The 14713-nt window shown below is 50.4% G+C and overlaps 2 protein-coding genes across 4 annotated transcripts in view; both read right to left on the bottom strand.

Moving 5' to 3' along the window:
- Nucleotides 1-14713, bottom strand: part of LOC126942872 (NADH dehydrogenase [ubiquinone] 1 alpha subcomplex subunit 3-like) — a 157180-nt gene that overhangs the window by 34709 nt on the left and 107758 nt on the right. The window lies entirely within an intron of this gene.
- Nucleotides 1-14713, bottom strand: part of OLFM2 (olfactomedin 2) — an 85035-nt gene that overhangs the window by 2696 nt on the left and 67626 nt on the right. For both annotated transcript variants that reach the window (XM_050770495.1, XM_050770494.1), the window contains exons 2-5: nt 3807-3956; nt 977-1123; nt 525-744; nt 70-176 (exon numbers count right to left, since the gene is read on the bottom strand). In XM_050770495.1, coding sequence (XP_050626452.1) covers nt 70-176; nt 525-744; nt 977-1123; nt 3807-3956 — 624 coding nt within the window. The remainder of the gene's footprint in view (nt 1-69; nt 177-524; nt 745-976; nt 1124-3806; nt 3957-14713) is intronic.

Genomic DNA, 14713 nt, shown 5'->3' with positions numbered 1-14713 from the left:
GCACGTATGGGCAGTCAGAGGCTCTGTCCCTCCCAGGCCCTGACCCCAGGGGTGGGCGCAGTCACTCACCCGGCTATCTGCACTGGGGGCCATCGTGTCAGTCATCCAGGAGCCGAAGCGGGACCCCATGGCCCGAACGGTGATGGGGTTACTGACCCCGGTCAGCTTCCCACAGCCTGGGAGGCAGGAAAGGGGGAATAAGGATGGGGAAGGGAACAGCCCAAGAGAGGCAGGGCAAAGATGAAGTGCTATGATCAAGTTGGGAAAGTTGGGACCAGGGATGAGGGAAGACTCAAAAATCTGGTCCCAATATGTTGTTCAGTTGTGAGTGAGGGGTTAGAAGCCAAGGATCAGGGCCATTTCCAGCTTCTAGACTCAGGTGTAGCCTTAGGTAGGAAGGTCAAGGGTTGAGGTTTAGAAGTTAGAGGTTAAAACTGTGCCCAGCTTCTAGGCACAAACAGGTGATATTGGAGTTGGGTGTGGCAGTCAGAGATCAGGGGTCAGGGTCAAGGGCCAAGGCATACCCAGTTTCTGGGCGCAGGCGTGGAGCCGGGCCTCCAGGGCCATCACCCGCTGCTGCAGATCCTCGTACCCGTAGGCACCCATCTCCTCCTGGATGGTCGCCAGACTGCCGGAGAGATTCCTCACATCCTCCCGCAGGCGTACAATGGTCCGTGTGTCTGCCTTGTACTGCTCCAGGACCGAGCTCAGGGGCAACAGTTCTGTCATCCTGTCCTTCAGCTCCTGTGCATCAAGATGGAACCATGGCCAAGCCTGACCTCTGGCCTTTGACCCAGACATGACCTCAACTTCTGACTCATAACTTCACTCTTTGTCTTTGATGCACACCTGGCCCTTGGCATTTGGCTCAGACTGGACCCTAGATTCTTCCCAGACATGACTCTACTGTAGGAACTAATGGATACCAAATCCCAATCATTCGTTTGACCTCTGGTCTGGACCCGGGAGGACCCACCTGGAAGCTCTTGGCCGAGAGGGACCCATCAGCCGCCCGGAGCCGCGCATCCAGGCTCCGCATGAGGGTCTCCATGCCGCGTACATACTGGAGGTCGCGATACGTCCGCAGCTCAAGGACCTCCATGGACTGGGAGACATTCTGGACCTAGGAATGGGGACAACTGAAGGGACCAGACCTCCTTCCCCAAATCCCAACCCAGAGATGCCACAGACAAGAGCTGGCAGGGCCAGAGGCTGCGCAAACACCAGATCGACAAGGCCACCTTCTCCTCCCCTGAGCTTACCAGCAGCCTCCCAGTCGTGTGCCCAATCCATCCATCCATCCCTCTCTCCCTCCTACCCACTGGCTCCCATCTGGTCCACCCACCACCACCTCTCACCTCCTCCCTAGTCTCCCAGTTCCACCTTCATCCCCTGTAGGCAATTCACTACACAGCAGACAGAAGGAACTTTCAAAACAGAGATTAAATCACCTTCCTCCTCCACAGATCCTGCGCTGGCTGGTCCTGCCCCGCCCCCCACCCCACCCACTTCCTCTCTCTTTGTTCTCACAGACTCTAAGCTCCTTCCCTCCGCAGGGTCTTTGCACTTGCTGGTCTCTCTACCTGGAGTGCTGTTCCCCCCACATTCCCATGGCTGGCTCCTTCTCATCCTTCAGGGTTCAGCTCCAGCATCCCCCACTCAAAGCATCCTTCCCTGATCACTCTGTCCCAGGTAGCCGCTCACTCTCCTCTTGCCTGGTCATTTCTTTCCCAGCTGTGACTATGTAGAACATTCTTATCCATCTGCCTCCTTCAGGTGGGACCCTCAGAGACAGAGGCTGCGTCTAGCTTGTCCACAGCTTAACCTCCCGTGCCCAGCACTGGCCTGGAGTAGAGGCTCAGTAAGTACTTTTTGGCTGAATGAGTTAAATAAACTTCCCTTGCCCTGGCCTCTCCTGACCCAACCTGAGAGCCCCCAGCTCCCACCTCCACCTGGCTACGGTGAACTCCACCTGGGTAAGTTGAACTCCCCCTGGCTAAGGTAGACTCCCACCTGACTAAGGTGAACATCTGGCTAAGGTAGCCACCTTGTTAAGGTGAACTCCATCTCTGGCTTAAGTAGACTCTCACCTGGCTAAGGTAGACTCCACCTGGCTAAGGTGAACACCTGGTTAAGGTAGACTCCCACCGTATTAAGGTAGACTCTCACTTGGCTAAGATGAACACCTGGCTAAGGTAGACCCTCACCTGTCTAAGGCAGACCCTCACCTGGCTAAGGTAGACCCTCACCTGGCTAAGGCAGACCCTCACCTGGCTAAGGTAGACCCTCACCTGGCTAAGGTAGATTCCTACCAGCTTCACCTGACTAAAGTGGACTCCTCCTGGCTAAGGTAAACTCAGAGTCACCACTGGATGCTTGTTGAAATACAGACTTTCCTGTACAATTATTCACATGACACTTGGAAATTCTCAGAAACTCAGCAGCCTAATCCCACCCCGAACGCCACAAAACATTTTTTTTTTTTTTTTTTTTTTTGAGACGGAGTCTCGCTCTGTCACCCAGGCTGGAGTGCAGTGGCCGGATCTCAGCTCACTGCAAGCTCCGCCTCCCGGGTTCACGCCATTCTCCTGCCTCAGCCTCCCGAGTAGCTGGGACTACAGGCGCCTGCCACCTCGCCCGGCTAAGTTTTTGTATTTTTAGTAGAGACGGGGTTTCACTGTGTTAGCCAGGATGGTCTCGATCTCCTGACCTCGTGATCCGCCCGTCTTGGCCTCCCAAAGTGCTGGGATTACAGGCTTGAGCCACCTCGCCCGGCCCACAAAACATTTTTACAGCACTCTTCCCTTCTCCACATTTTCACATTTCAGCTGCCTGAGGCCAACCGCAGTCCGAAAATATTAAGTGGGAAATTCCAGACATCAGCAATTTATAAGTTTTATTTATTTATTTATTTATATTTATTTATTTGAGATGGAGACTCGCTCTGTTGCCCAGGCTGGAGTGCAGTGGCGCCATCTCAGCTCACTGCAACCTCCATCTCCCAGGTTCAAGCAATTCTCCTGCCTCAGCCTCCCAAGTAGCTGGGACTACAGGCACACGCCACCACGCCCAGCTAATTTTTGTATTTTTAGTAGAGGCTGATCTCAAACCCCTGACCTCAAGTGGTCCACGTGCCTCGGCCTCCCAAAGTGCTGCGATTACAGGCGTGAGCTACCATGCCCGGCCCAGGGGACTATTTTCTATTGACCATGATCAGAGATAGAAGGAAACTTTTATAGGAGCCTCTTGGGGTGGAGGGTGAGACCCTCCCCAATGGGCACAGAACTCTGTCTCAAAAAAAAAAAAAAGAAAAGAAAAAAAAAAAGCATTGAACAGATAGTGGATAAAGTAGCCATCTGGGCATGGTGGCTCACCCCTGTAATCCAAACACTTTGGGAGGTCGAGGCAGGAGGATCACTTGAGCCCAGGAGATTGAGACCAGCCTGTGCAACATAGGGAGACCCCATCTCTACAAAAAATATAAAAATTAGCAGGGCATGGTGGTGCATGCCTGTAATCCCAGCTACTCGGAGGCTGAGGAGTGGGGATTGCTTGAACCCAGGAGTTTGAGGCCGCAGTGAGCTGATCATGTCCCTGCATTCCAGCCTGGGTAACAGAGTGAGACCCTGTGTCAAAAGGGGAAAAAAAAAAAAAGGACCTGCCTGGAGAGGAGCTGGATTATCAGCCAGCTCTGAATAATTTGCATAGCTGGATATGGCCACTGGCTGACCTGGATGGGGCTGGAGGGCGGGGTGAGAACTGGGAGATTTTCCCAGCCGCCCCCAGGGCACCTGGAAGGTTCTCACCTTCTCCATCAGTTGCCGCAGCTCCCGACTCCTGCCATCTCGAGAGCAGGTACTCTGCGCTGGGATCACAGCCGTGCAGATGCATTTCCCGTCAGGGGCCTGGGCTGAGGTGTACAGCTGCCAGCCCTCTTCTGGGCTCTGGAAGAGAGTCTGCAAAGAGATGGGCGTCAGAGACTGGGATCCCAGTGAGGGTCTCGCCTCGCCCTCGCTGGGACAGGAAGGGGGCCCGAGGAAACCACAGATGCCCTTTGCTGGGTTCCAGGTATATGCCAGTGCCTGTTGTGTGTGATCTCAGGCCCTCCTTAAGGAGCCTCATTTCACAGATGGCAAGACTGAGGTGCGGAGGGGTTGAGGAACACGGCAAGGAATTGGAGGACTCAACTGTTCTCCAAGACCAGAATTCATTCTCTCACACAGATTCATGCACACACACAACACTGTCTCCGTAACTGCCATTAGAACAGAGATCTGCTGGGCGCAGTGGCTCATGCCTGTAATCCCAGTACTTTGGGAGGCCGAGGCGGGCAGATCACGATGTCAGGAGATCAAGACCATCCTGGCTAACACAGTGAAACCCCGTCTCTACTAAAAAATACAAAAAAATTAGCTGGGCGTGGTGGTCGGCACCTATAGGCCCAGCTACTCAGGAGGCTGACGCAGGAGAATGGCGTGAACCCGGGAGGCAGAGCTTTCAGTGAGCTGAGATCGCGCCACTGCACTCCAGCCTGGGCGACAGAGCGAGACTCCATCTCAAAAAAAAAAAAAAAAAAAAAAAGACCCACTCAACCCCCAAACCTGGGCCTCCTCTCTGCTTCCCCAGGCCACAGTGACATATCGGCTCTGGAGCTATCTCAGGACCACTTCATGGTTTGTTTTTTGTTTGTTTTTCGGTTTTTGGTGTTTTTTTCTTGTTGTTGTTGTTGTTTGAGACGGAGTCTCGCTCTGTCGCCCAGGCTGGAGTGCAGTGGCCGGATCTCAGCTCACTGCAAGCTCCGCCTCCCGGGTTTATGCCATTCTCCTGCCTCAGCCTCCCCAGTAGCTGGGACTACAGGCGCCTGCCTCCTCGCCCGGCTAGTTTTTTTTGTATTTTTTAGTGGAGACGGGGTTTCACCATGTTAGCCAGGATGGTGTCAATCTCCTGACCTCATGATCCGCCCGTCTCGGCCTCCCAAAGTGCTGGGATTACAGGCTTGAGCCACCGCGCCCGGCCTGTTGTTTGTTTTTGAGACACAGTCTTGCCCTGTCGCCCAGGCTGGAGTGCAGTGGCGCAGTCTGGGCTCACTGCAACCTCTGCCTCCCGGGTTCAAGGGATTCTCCTGCCTCAGCCTCCTGAGTAGCTGGGATTACAGGTGTACGCCTCCATGCTCGGCTAATTTTTGTATTTTTAGCAGAGATGGGGTTTCATCATGTTGGCCAGGCTTATCTCCAACACCTGGCCTCCACTCCAGCCTGGGTAACAGAGTGAGATCCTGTCTCAAAAGGAAAAAAAAAAAGGATCTGACCTCAGGTGATCCGCCCGCCTCAGTGCTGCCATTACAGGCGTGAGCCACTGTGCCCAGCCATCAGGGCCACTAAATGTTAAGTGCAACCCTGCTGTGCCCCACCCTACCTGGAGCCGCTCAGGCAAGGTAATGGCAGACAAAATGCTCAGATAATCCAGCGATCAATTATGGCTTTGTTTCCCAAGCCATGCTCCTTGCAACACTGGTAATCTTACCAGGTGTGCTGGGAAAAGGATGCTCTGTGGTCAAATAAATGTGTGTCTTACTGGGAGAAACAAGTTTTGTTACTGTGGGACTTATCAGAGCCTTAGAAATGCTAATAAGTACCAGGGAACTCTAGGCACAAGACAGTCATAAACTTCCAAACTGACTAGAAGATACCCATGAGGCAGGTGGATCACCTGAGGTCAGGAGTTCGAGACCAGCCTGGCCAACATGGTGAAACCCTGTCTCTACTAAAAATACAAAAATTAGCCAGGCGTGGTGGCAGGTGCCTGTAATCCCAGCTACTCCAGAGGCTGAGGCAGGAGAATCACTTGAACTTGGGAGGTGGAGGTTGCAGTGAGCCGAGATAGACCACTGCACTCCAGCCTAGGCGACAGAGCAAGACTCCATCTCAAAAAAAAAAGAAGATATCCATGAGAGTCTCTTCTGTCCCAGGCATAGGGTCTGGGATAGGATCAAGGAAGAGAAGGAATGAAGAAAACATCTGATAGTTGTCCATGGAGCTACTAGGAGAGACGGACATCTATCACTTAATGCCATTGATGCTTCTGGAACCACATGCTGCAGTGAGTGCTTTGAAGAGATCGTGCAGGGAGTAACAGGGGGTCTTCCCTCAGGCTGAGGGTCTCTGAGGAGGTGTCCAAGAGAATGGGCTCTTGAGATGAACTTGAGGGACGAGTGAGACAGAGGAAAAGGAGATAGCAGGGGGCATTTCTGTCATTACAAATCCTGATCAATATCTGGAGGGGCCCGGGAATGTTGGCTCACGCCTGTAATCCCAGAATTTCGGGAGGCTGAAGTGGGCGGATCACTGAAGGCCAGAAGTTTAAGACCACCCTGAGCAATATAACAAGACCTCATCTATACTAAAAATTAAAAAAAAAAAACAAAAACTAGCTGGATGTAGTGGCATGCACCTGTGGTCCCAGCTACTCAGAAGGCTGAAGCAGAAGGACTGCTTGAGCCCAGGAGATTGAGGCTGCAGTGAGCTATGGTTGTGCCACTGCACTTCAGCCTAGGCAACATGGCAAAACCCTGTTTCTACAAAAAATACAAAAATTAACCAGGCATGATGGCACACACCTGTGGTCCCAGCTACTCACATGCCTGAGGCGGGAGGATCGCTTGGGTGCAGGAAGTCGAGGCTGCAATGAGCTATGGCTGTGCCACTGCACTCCAGCCTCGGTGACAGAATGAGACCCCATCTCTTAAAAAAAATAAAGAGGCCGGGCGCAGTGGCTCACACCTGTAATCCTAGCACTTTGGAAAGCTGAGGTAGGTGGATCACCTGAGGTCAGGAGTTCGAGACCAGCTTAGCCAACCTGGTAAAACCCTGTCTCTACTAAAAATACAAAAATTAGCCGGGCATGGTGGTGGGCGCCTATAATCCCAGCTGCTTGGGAGGCTGAGGCAGGAGAATCGCTTGAACCCGGGGCGGTGGGGACGGCAAGCCGAGGTTCCAATGAGCCGAGATCACACCACTTTACTCCAGCCTGGGCAAAAGAGCAAAACTCTATCGCAAAAAAAAAAAAAAAAAAAAAAAAAAAAAAAAAAGGATGTGGGGGAACGTGAGGGTTGTGGGGTAACTGGCTTGGGCTTGCACATGTTCAAAACCTGAAGTCTTTGCTTCAGACCTGAAGGAAGTGAGGGAGGAGCCATCTGGATGTCTGGGGAAGGGGTTCCAGGCAGAGAGAACAGCAAGTGGAAAGGCTCTGAGGCAGGACCACGCCTGGTGTGTTTGTGAAACAAGGAGGCGGCCCACGTGGCTGGAGCAGATTGAGTAAGGGGTAAGTGGAGGCAGATGAGGGAAGGGAGGTGATGGGGCAAGGCCTTGTGGGAAGCAGTGACGGCTTCGGGTTCTGCTCTGAGGAAGGTGGGAGCCATGGAGAGCTCTGTGCAGAGGCGGGACGTGACCTTACTCGTGTTCACAGCGACCTCTGCCTGCTCTAGAGGATGAGGGAGGGAGGCCAGGGCAGGGGTGACTGCACGGATCCAGGCAGGCGATGATGGGTGGTGGCCATAGAGGCGGTAAATGGAAGCTTCTGGTCCTATTCCAGGATGCATTCTGACAGGCATGGAAGAAATTCTGATTAAAAAAACCCCCAGTGTTTTACAGAGAAACAAAACACCACAATCATTGATCGTTTGCACAGCCGTTACTAGATCTCCCAGCAGAATCGGTGCCGTGAGCTGCAGCACAGAGAAACCAAGCTGTGAATTATGAGCAATCCCAGGGACTCCAACTATTAGCCCACCTTTTTCTCTCCCACTCAATCAAGTCTTTTTTTTTTAAGCCTTATTGGAATATGAGCAAATGATATAATTGTACAAATTGTACAGATGAGCTTGACTCCCCCACTAATCTATAAGGAAAACAAACCATTCATAAATGCCAGCTGAAACTATTTTAGTCATTCTTTGAGCCTTTGTACACCCTTCCTAAATGGGGATAACCCCTTTGTAAGTTGCACATCCTCAGCCCCTGCAGAGAAGCACAGTAACTCACTTTCTCCGCCTTCCTTGTATTCAGGTAGGAGCTGGGTGGAGCTAACATTCACTGCAAGTGTGCCCAGGATTGGCCACAGCCAAGAGCTTTCTCTGGTGGTCAGACTCCACCCTGCCCTTGCATGGGGCCAGCAGAAAATACACCCAGCAATCCTCAAAGATGACCCACAGGCATTAGTGATTAATACCACTCCTCTTGCCTCTCCAGTGGGAAAGAACTCGAAGGTGTATGTTCCATGAAATCCCCCAGAGGAACCCATTAAATTTGCACCTCAGTTGTCCACAGCAGCAACCTGCTCCTTACTTCTCTTTTATTTATTCACTTATTTTATTATTTTTTATTTTTGAGACAGACTCTCGCTGTGTTGCCCAGGCTGGAGGGCAGTGGTGCGATCTTGGCTCACTGCAACCTCCACCTCCTGGGTTCAAGCGATTTTCATGCCTCAGCCTCCCGAGTAGCTGGGATTACAGGTACCTGCCTCCATGCTTGGCTAAGTTTTGTATTTTTAGTAGAGATAGGGTTTCACCATGTTGGCCAGGCTGGTCTCGAACTCCTAGCCTCAAGCTATCTGCCCACCTTGGCCTCCCAAAGTGCTGGGATTGCAGGCGAGAGCCATTGCGCCTGGCACATTTATTTATTTTTTTAAGATAAAAAAATAAGACCCAGGACTGAGACTTGCTGTCGCCCAGCACTGGGTCTTGCTGTCACCCACCACTGGAATGCAATGGTGCAATCCTAGCTTACTGCAGCCTCAAACTCCTGGGTTTAAGCCATCCCCTCCCACCTCTGCCTCCTGAGTAGCTGGGCCTACAGGCAGGTACCAACACACCCAGCATTTTCTTTTTTTTTTTTTCCTTTTGTAGAGACAGAGTCCCACTTTGCTGCCCAGGCTGGTCTTGAACTCCTGGGCTCAAGCGATCCATCTGCCTCGGCCTCCCAAAGTGCTGGGATTACAGGTGTGAGCTGATGCGCCTGGGGTACTCATTAACTCTCCCTGCATGGGTTTCATTCACTTCCTCTCTCACTTCACTGCTCCCCTACTGGTTCTTCCTGGCGTCTCTTAGGTGGATATTTGCACTTACATCCTCCCTGAAGAAGCCTGACCTAAGACAGCAAGGATGGCCCAGTACAAGAGGAATACCCCATGAAAGCTTGTGCCTTTGGTTCTGGGAGGATCCAGAACTACTCTCCCCCACCTCCCTTCTTCTTCTTCTCTTTTTTTTTTTTTTTGGAGATGGAGTCTCACTTGGTCACCCAGGCTGGTGTGCAGTGGCACTATCATGGCTTACGGCAGCCTCACCCTCCTGGGCTTAAGTGATTCCTCCCTCTTCAGCCTCCCGAGTAGCCGAGACTAAAGGCCTTTAGTCTCACCATCACACCTACTACTTTTTAACTTTTTTTGTAGAGATGAGAGTCTTGCTATATTGTCCAGTATGGTCTCAAACTCCTGGGCTCAAGCGATCCTCCTGCCTCAGCCTCCCAAAGCACTGGGATTACAAGGCATGAGCCACTGTTCCCTCTCTGGTTATTTTTGCTTTTTTGTTTTATTTTGAGAGGGAGTCTCGCTCTGTCACCCAGGCTGGAGTACAATGGTGGGATCTCGGCTCACTGCAGCCTCCATCTCCCAGGTTCAAGCAATTCTCCTGCCTCAGCCTCCCAAGTAGCTGGGATTACAGGCATGCGCCACCAAACCTGGCTAATTTTTGTATTTTTAGTAGAAACAGGGTTTCACCATGTTGGCCAGGCTGGTCTCGAACTCCTGACCTCAAATGATCCACCTGCCTCAGCCTCCCAAAGTGCTGGGATTACAGGCATGAGCCACCTCCTCCGGCCCTCCCTTCTTGATAAATCCAGTCCAATTCTTTAAAACAAAAAAACAAACAAAAAAACAAAGAAAAACATCAAACAGGAGCCCAAGCATCCCTGCCCCTCCTCCCCTGGCTCTGGTCCCCAAGCAATTTGGATAGAACCCCCCAAGGAATATCTTTTGTGCAGAGACAAAGCCGCCGGTTCAACGTAATTAACATCTTCCTACATTTCCTAGTGTGTCCTTTGAAGCAAACAAGCCATTTTCTCTCGACAGAGGAAATATTGAATTGTAAAAGAGAAGCAAGATTTAAGTGGTGCAGAGAGAAGGCCTCCATGGTTTTCCTAAAATAATTGTCTGCGTTGGACACATCTCACCGGAGTGTTCTCTGCAGCAGTGTAATTAAATGCCTGGGTTTTGGCTGCCAGATCTCAGCACGCAGAGGTCCTCTGTTTTGCCCATTGGGTTTAAGTTCAGATATGCAGTCAATGCATGTCCCTAGGAACCACTGGAATGTTCTGGAAGGTTCCATGTGCTAGCTCTCCCATACTGGGTCTAGCTTGGAAACAAAGTCAAGAGCTCTTGGCAGTCAGAACACTAGGGAGGAACAGAGAGTGTCCTACTCTAGGGGAAATGCTTATAACAGCAGGTGCAAGAACACAGGCGTTCTCCAGCATAGAAATCTGTGGTCTAGCAGCCTGTCTCACCTTGGATGTGGCAGATGTACTAAAGAAGCCAACGCACTTTTTTTTTTTTCTTTTTTTGAGACAGGGTCTTGCTCTGTTGCCCAGGCTGGAGTGCAGTGGCATGATCTAGGCTTACTGCAGCCTCAACTTCCCTGACTCAAGCAATCCTCTTGCCTCAGCCTCCCCAGCAGCTGGGACTACAGGCATGCACCACCAGGACTGGCTATTTTTTTTTGGTACAGATGCGGATCTCACTACGTTTCCTAGGGCTGACCTTGAACTCCTGGGCTAAAGCGATCCACCCACCTTGGCCTCCCAAAGTGCTGGGATTATAGGCATGAGCTACCGCGACAGCCCTGCCAACCACTCTCTCTTTGCTGGGCCGTTGGTTCAGGGTTTAATATTCTTGTTAATGGGCTTTAAGACAGTGAAGCTATGCACTCAAGTAGCTGTTCCTCAAATGTCTTTTCTGGCCGAAATCTTTCAAACACTGTTGCTGAGGCTGCCCCAATTAAACATCAGCCTCTAAAACAGGTCCAGGATTAACTGAGTAGGACACAGGTAGGAAAAGTTTTTCTTGCTGTCGGGCCAGGGATCATCGTCTCTTACTATTCTACCACTTATATCTTGGTTCAAAAACAATTCCTGGTGGCCAGGCGCAGTGGCTCACGCCTGTAATCCCAGCACTTTTGGAGGTTGAGGCTGGCGGATCACAAGGTCAGGAGATCGAGACCATCCTGGCTAACACGGTGAAACCCAGTCTCTACTAAAAAATACAAAAAAAATTAGCTGGGCGTGGTGGTGGGCGCCTGTAGTCCCAGCTACTCAGGAGACTGAGGCAGGAGAATGGTGTGAACCCGGGAGGCGGAGCTTGCAGTGAGCTGAGATTGCTCCACTGCACTCCAGCCTGGGCAACAGAGTGAGACTCCATCTCAAAAAAAAAAAAAGAATAAAAAAAAAAAAATTTCCTGGTGGCCGGACGCGGTGGCTTACGCCTGTAATCCCAATACTTTGGGAGGCGAAGGTGGGCGGATCACCCGAGGTCAGGAGTTCGAGACCAATCTGGCCAACATGGTGAAACCCCATCTCTACTAAAAATACAAAAAATTAGCCAGGCATGGTGGTGGGCGCCTGTAATCCCAGCTACTCAGGAGGCTGAGGCAGGAGAATCGCTTGAACCCAGGAGGCGGAGGTTGCAGTGAGCCGAGATCGTGCCACTGCAATCCAGTCTGGGCAACAGAGTGAGACTCCGTCTCAAAAAGCAACAACAACAACAACAACAAAAAACCAATTCCTGGTGCTTCCCTGGGGACGGAGGCATTGCTACAGGGTCCTGGGGACAGGAGGAGTATTGGCTATCAGGAAGTAGCCAACGGGAAGACAGCAAGCGCCCACCTCTTAATAAAATGAGGCTATTATTGTGTTTGAGGCTGGATAATTTAATCAGGAAGCCAAGGCAGCTTGGGGCTTACATATTTATTTGTGCCCTGCCTTGTTCCAGAGAGGACTCTAAGTGGTTTACAAGGATATGTAAAATACCGTAAGATAGCGCCAATTAAATATGAGAGCGGGGATTAGATATTTTTGGAGGACAGACTGCCAGTCCGCAGCCAAGCCATTAAGGTTTCTGCAATTTGCATTTTATTCGGCCAATCCAAAGCTAAGAATTCAGCCCATGGAAACTTTGTGGACAAGCATCTGATTGCTATAAGGGAGGTTCATTAAGCATTGTTTAAAATTGGACAACTAGAAATTATTTTGATCAAAAGCTATTACACATGCTAGAAAAAAATTTTTTTTTGGAGACAGGGTCTTGCTCTGTCACCCAGGCTGGAGTACAGCAGTGTGATCATAGCTCACCATGGCCTCAATGTCCCACGGCTCAAGTGATCTTCCCACCTCTGTCTCCTGAGTAGCTGGGACTACAGGTGTGAGCCACTACACCAGGCTAGTTTTTTTTTTTTTTTTTTTTTTTTTTTTGAGATGGAGTCTTGCTCTGTTGCCCAGGCTGGAGTGCAATGGCATGATCTTGGCTCACTGCAACCTCCGCCTCCAGGGTTCAAGTGATTCTCCTGCTTCAGTCTCTGGAGTAGCTGGGATTACAGGCATCTGCTACTATGCCCAGCTACTTTTTGTATTTTTGTAGAGATGGGGTTTCACCACGTTGGCCAGGCTGGTCTTGAACTCCTGACCTCAGGTGATCTGCCCGCCTTGCCCTCCCAAAGTGTTGGGATTACAGGTGTGAGCCACCACGCCTGGCCCAGGTTAATTTTTTAAAATTTTTTTGTAGAGACAGGGTCTAGCTATGTTGCCCAGCCTGGTCTCAAATTCCTGGGCTCAAGCAATTCTCCCGCCTCAGCCTCCCAAAGTATTGGGATTACATGTGTGAGGCACTGTATCCAACCAATTTACAAACTTAAGATGCATCTACAGAATGAGATACTATGCAGTCATTAAAAATTAGGGATTAATGGAGATTTTAATCACCATCTTTAAATTTATCTTATTTTCCAAATTTTCTACAGTGAACATATATCATTCTTTTTTTTTTTTGAAACAGAGTCTCGCTCTGTCGCCCAGGCTGGAGTGCAGTGGCCGGATCTCAGCTCACTGCAAGCTCTGCCTCCCGGGTTTATGCCATTCTCCTGCCTCAGCCTCCCAAGTAGCTGGGACTACAGGCGCCCGCCACCTCACCTGGCTAGGTTTTTATATTTTTTAGTAGAGACGGGGTTTCACCGTGTTAGCCAGGATGGTCTCGATCTCCTGACCTCGTGATCCACCCGTCTCGGCCTCCTAAAGTGCTGGGATTACAGGCTTGAGCCACTGCGCCCGGCCTATATCGTTCTTATAAAGATTTTTAGGCCGGGTGCAGTGGCTCATGCCTGTAATCCCAACACTTTGGGAAGCCAAGGCAGGAGAATCACTTGACCCCAGGAGTTTGAGACCAGCCTGGGCAACATAGTAAAACCCCATCTCTACAAAAAATTTAAAAATTAGCTGAGCATGGTGGCACATGGCCTCCAGTCCCAGCTACTCGGGAAGCTGAAGTAGGAGGATCACTTGAGTCCGGGAGTTCAAGGCTGCAGTGAGCTATGAAGGCGCCGCGCCACTACATTCCAGCCTGAGTGACAAAGTGAGACCCTGTCTCAAAAGAAAAAAAAAAAAAATTCTAAAAAGTCCCTTAAAATTTTTTTTTTTTTTTTTTGGCAAGGGAGAAAAAGAAGAAAAACAAAAGCAGGGACATAAGACAGAGCCAGAAACGAGGCTAAGAAAAACTCATCCCTTAAAAACCTGAACAATCAGCATATGGCCGGGCCATAAGTTTGGCTCCAAGCTCCTTAGCAGCCAACTCAAAAAGGGAAAGCTGGTCATTTATGCGGTTCTCAGTGTCCTGAAACAAAAGTACACCAGATGCTCAGGAGAAAGCTCAATTATTTTTGGCAGGGATTTCTCCCACAGTCCTCCCAAAAAGGATTCCACGTGATGTCACCAGCATCTCTCCGGGCAATATCCTTACGATAGAAGTGACTAGCTTCCTCTAGATGTTTCTTATTCCTCCTGGGATGGTAGAGTAGGGCCAACTGGTAAGAGCAGGGTCCTGGAGTCAGGATGTCTGGGTTTAAGTTCTGGCTTCGCCATTCGCTTGCTGTGTGACCTCAGCGAGTGGCTTAACCTCTCTGTGTCTTTCTTAGTTTTTTCATTCGTACAATGGACATGATGACTACCTACTTCTCAGGGTTGCTAGGAGGATCAAATGAGTTCATAATATATATAAGAACAATTCGAACAGTCATCAGCATGTAGTAAGAGCTACACAAGTGTCTGCCAATACTGTTATTTTTATTTTTCAAGAGATAGGGTGTCACTCTATCGTCCATGCTGGAGTGCAGTGGCACAATCATGGCTCACTTCAGCCTTGAACTCCTGACCTCAAGCGATTCTCTGGCCATCAGCTTCCTGAGCAGCTGGGACTACAGGCATGTGCCACTATGCCCAGCTAATTTTTTATTTTTTGTAGAGATGGGAGTCTTGCCCAAGCTGGTTTTGAACTCGTGGCCTCAGACAGTTCCTCCAGCCTCAGCTTTCCAAAATGCTGGGATTACAGACATGTACCACTGTACCTGGTTAATTTTTAAAAATATTTTTGTAGAGACAGGATCTTACTGTGTTGCCCAGACTGC

Source organism: Macaca thibetana, chromosome 19, assembly GCF_024542745.1.
Source record: "Macaca thibetana thibetana isolate TM-01 chromosome 19, ASM2454274v1, whole genome shotgun sequence".
Classification (NCBI taxonomy): Eukaryota; Metazoa; Chordata; class Mammalia; order Primates; family Cercopithecidae; genus Macaca; species Macaca thibetana.
This window is presented reverse-complemented; position numbering and strand designations above follow the sequence as displayed.